This window comes from Juglans microcarpa x Juglans regia, chromosome 3D (assembly GCF_004785595.1).
Source record: "Juglans microcarpa x Juglans regia isolate MS1-56 chromosome 3D, Jm3101_v1.0, whole genome shotgun sequence".
Classification (NCBI taxonomy): Eukaryota; Viridiplantae; Streptophyta; class Magnoliopsida; order Fagales; family Juglandaceae; genus Juglans; species Juglans microcarpa x Juglans regia.
Window position 1 is genome coordinate 24,931,888 of NC_054598.1, and position 3,972 is coordinate 24,935,859.

The 3,972-nt window shown below is 38.6% G+C and overlaps 1 protein-coding gene across 2 annotated transcripts; it reads left to right on the top strand.

Annotated features, from left to right (window-relative positions):
• The first annotated feature begins 573 nt into the window (after window positions 1-573).
• On the top strand, window positions 574-3,266 carry LOC121256436 (pentatricopeptide repeat-containing protein At1g60770). Of its 2 annotated transcripts, none has more exons than XM_041157230.1 (2): window positions 574-965; window positions 1,753-3,266. In XM_041157230.1, the coding sequence occupies exons 1-2, from the start codon at window positions 735-737 to the stop codon at window positions 2,995-2,997; spliced, it is 1,476 nt and encodes a 491-aa protein (XP_041013164.1). In that variant the 5' UTR covers window positions 574-734; the 3' UTR covers window positions 2,998-3,266. The 2 variants fall into 2 exon arrangements, with proteins under 2 accessions (XP_041013164.1, XP_041013165.1); XM_041157231.1 differs by having other exon boundaries at window positions 737-965; window positions 1,760-3,266.
• The last annotated feature ends 706 nt before the right edge of the window (window positions 3,267-3,972 follow it).

Sequence of the window (3,972 nt, forward strand, 5' to 3'; positions counted from 1 at the left end):
TTTCCTATTGCCTTAGCTGCCCTTCTCAGGCCCACTAAAAGACAGGGGAAAACCCCTTACAAAGGTAATAACATCTGCTTTCTTTTTTTTTTTTTAAAAATCTGCTTTCTTTTTTTTAAAAAAAAAAAAGAAAAAAAAGAAAAAGAAAATACAAGCCTGACATGAAAGTAAAGGATTACTCTTGAGGGATCTGAATACTTTAATTAAATGCATCTGCTTATAATTGATTCATATGAGATACAAATAACATGAATTATTAATGCATATTTTGAAAAATAAAATATAGAAAAAGTTGAATAAAAATATATTTTAAAATAAGTATTATATTGACATTTGTGAAAATGAATAAATTAAGTTAAAAAAGTTTTTAATATTATTTTTATTTTGAGTTTTATAAAAATTGTATTGATTTTTATGTTTAATAATGATTAAATGAAAAAAAATAAAAAATGATTTGTGATATTTAAAAATAAATTTATAAAAACTTTAGAAAAGTTTGAGAATTTTTGCTTTCATATTGGCCGAACATGCCCTTAATCTTTTTTTCCCCTCAAGAGCCTTCAGAATGGGCCCAGTCAGGCCTGAGTACCAAGCGTGGCCCAAATCTTTCTTCATCCGCTCATTTCGTCAAGGTCACTCCTGCACAGCAGCACTAGGGTTTTGAGACCTTCAGAAGATCCAACAAAAGCCCTAACTAACTTCGGAGACTGGAAACCGTTTGCATTTGCAGCAAGATGTCGGTGCACCAGTTTCAGTTCGGGCGCACGAAGAGCGTGGCGAAGCGTTCGAAGAAGTACTTGGAAGAAGCGCTGTACACGAGGCTCTTCAGGGAGGGTAGCGAGGAGGCGAGCGTTCGGCACAAGCTCAACCAGTTCCTCAAGAGCCGCAAACGAGTCTACAAATGGGAAGTCGGCGATACTCTGAAGAAGCTTCGCGACCGCAAGCTCTACTACCCTGCACTCAAGGTTAGAAAGCCGTTTTCTCTTCATTTACTTTATTGGTTCTGATGTATGAGATTTATCATTGATTCGAACCTGTGTTTCAGAAAATTACTCATTTTTCCGCGCTATTTTCGAACTTGAGCAATACAAGTAGTTATTTTGTGCTTAGGATGGCTAGGGGCCTAGATTGATGGTTCATGATCGTCTGCTGCCTGCTTCTATCCTAGTTGGTTGCATGCTGCTTTTGGTTCATAGATTATGGTGTTGTATGGTTTTCTACAAATTGATGCGAAAGGCTTGCGGTTTGTGTTATGGCTTTAATAGGATTTTCAGCATTGCTGCATTTCGAAGTATCTAAAATTCAAGCATGTTAAGATGCACGAATACTTGTGGAATTACCATCGATCAAAGCAACCCTCCAGTACGGAATTGCGTAGAATTCTAATTCAACACATTTTTAGCACGCAACACATTCTTGCTTCCCACTTAGTAAAGAAGACATAAAAGTGCTGAATGTTTACTTATAAAAAAAAAATGCTGAATGTTTGTAATCCAATATCTATTCCCTTTGTGTATGTATGAACATTGTTCTTTAACTGAATATGATAGCTTAACTCTCTGTCGAAGTTTTTATCTCTTCAGTTCACCTAGGCATTGCATTTTTGTGAAATACGGTTCCTGATTTTTTCATGGTTTACCTATGCTCTCTTCGTGTATGTGTGTGTGGAAGGTGAAGGGAGGCATATTACTTGGTTTTGATTGCATTTTTCATTAGCACAGATTATTGGATTCCTAATTTTTGATACGACAGCTTTCAGAAACTATGACTAAAAGGGGAATGAATAAGATGATCAGTGATCACGCCATACATCTGGATCTAGTTGCCAAAACACGAGGTATTGCTGCTGCAGAAAACTATTTCATTGATCTTCCTGAATCATCAAAAAATCATCTCTGTTATGGTGCCCTCCTCAATTGTTACTGCAAGGAACTGATGACTGAAGAAGCAGAAGCTCTCATGGAAAAGATGAAGGAACTCAACCTTCCTTTAAGCGCTATGCCTTATAACAGCCTTTTGACCCTTTACACAAAAACTGGGCAGCCTGAAAAAATCCCTGCCATCATACAGGAAATGAAGGCCTCCAATATTATGTTGGATTCGTATACATACAATGTCTGGATGAGGGCTCTTGCTGCTGTCAATGATATTGCTGAGACCGAAAGGGTTATTGATGAAATGAAGAGGGATGGCCGAGTTGCTGGAGATTGGACAACATATAGCAACTTAGCATCAATATATGTTGATGCTGGCTTATTTGACAAGGCAGAAAAAGCACTCAAAGAATTGGAGAAGAGAAATGTCTGCAGAGAGCTCTCTGCTTACCAGTTCCTAATTACGTTGTATGGCCGAACGGGGAACCTGATTGAAGTTTTTCGGGTATGGCGTTCTTTGAGGCTGGCTTTTCCTAAAACTGCAAACATAAGCTATCTCAATATGATTCAGACACTTGTAAACTTAAAAGATTTACCGGGAGCAGAGAAGTGTTTCAGGGAGTGGGAATCTGGACGCTCAACTTATGATATCCGCATTGCAAATGCTTTGATAGGAGCTTACGCAAAAGAAGGTTTGCTAGAGAAGGCCGAGGATCTTAAGGAGCGGGCTCGCCGGAGTGGGGCTAAACCTAATGCTAAAACTTGGGAGATATTTTTGGATTACTATTTGAAAAGTGGGGAATTCAAATTGGCAGTTGACTGTGTTGCCAATGCAATATCTATTGCTAGGGGGGATGGTCGTAAGTGGCTCCCTTCATCTGTGGTTGTCAGAAGTTTGATGGAGCATTTTGAGCAAGAGAAAGATGTTGATGGTGCAGAAGGTTTTCTTGAGATTTTGAAGAAGGCTGTGGATAATGTAGGGGCAGAGGCTCTTGAGTCACTAATAAGAACATATGCAGCTGCTGGAAGGACAAGCCCTGTAATACGCCGTTGGCTGAAAATGGAGAATGTTGAGGTGAATGACGCCTGCATGAAGTTGCTCGAGAAAATATCTGTTGAGTGAGTTCTGTTTTAGTTTCAATGGTCTCGCTCGCTAAAAAATTTTTAGTTTGTATGGTTTCTACCTGCTATTCTATTTCGATAATAATTAATTCCCCTTTCTTTTTATCCAATGTGAAGTGCACATGGGGTAACCATTCAAGAGTGCCTCTTCTATTTGAAATTTTGAAATACGTGACTATGGATTTTCCTTTAACATACTGTAGACTCCACTGTGACTAGTGGCCATAGACCTTTTTGTCTATGGAGGCTATGTTAAAGAATTTTTTGTTACATCTGGGCTGCTCACACTGGCCATATATCCAAAGCCAGTGGCATTCTAATCAGAGGAGTATTGGTTTTGTTGACGATTGCTTTCAATCTTACCCAGAGTCTGTTCAGCCCTTTCTATTGCTGGATGCTCAATTCCTTTTGCATGGCGCCTAGAAAGAGCTACTTGTCACAATGGTAGAAAGCCAATACTCTGGTTTCCTGCAAATTTAAAGCAGCTAAATTGTTAACAATATCATGGTCTACCTATCAAAACTTGCTAGATGCTCAGAAGTTGTGGTCTGTGGTAGTTCTTCAATTGTTTAGTGACTTCTAGTGACTTAGTGGTGATTAGATCGACTTTGTGTATGGGAAGAATTGATTTCTTCAGTCATGCCACAGAATTTCCATGAATCATATTCAAGTAGACATGGCCTTTCAGTGCTGCTGTAAGAGCTGGGATGGAAATTTACCTATAAAAAAAAAGTCGGTATGGAAATTTACAGTCTGATGTATTATCATTAAGAGTCCGTTGAATTGAAGCACTCCCCTTTCTACCTGAAGTGAAACGTTTCTTTTGATAGGCTAAAGTGCATTATTTGTTTGCCATTCCTTTCTTTACTTGAAGTTGGTTTCGAGTGATAAAGGTTTCTTCAGTGAACAAGTAGTTAAGAGTTGAGTGTGAAAGCACTGAAAGGTGACTTACCCTCGACCGAAAACCAGGAGTTGG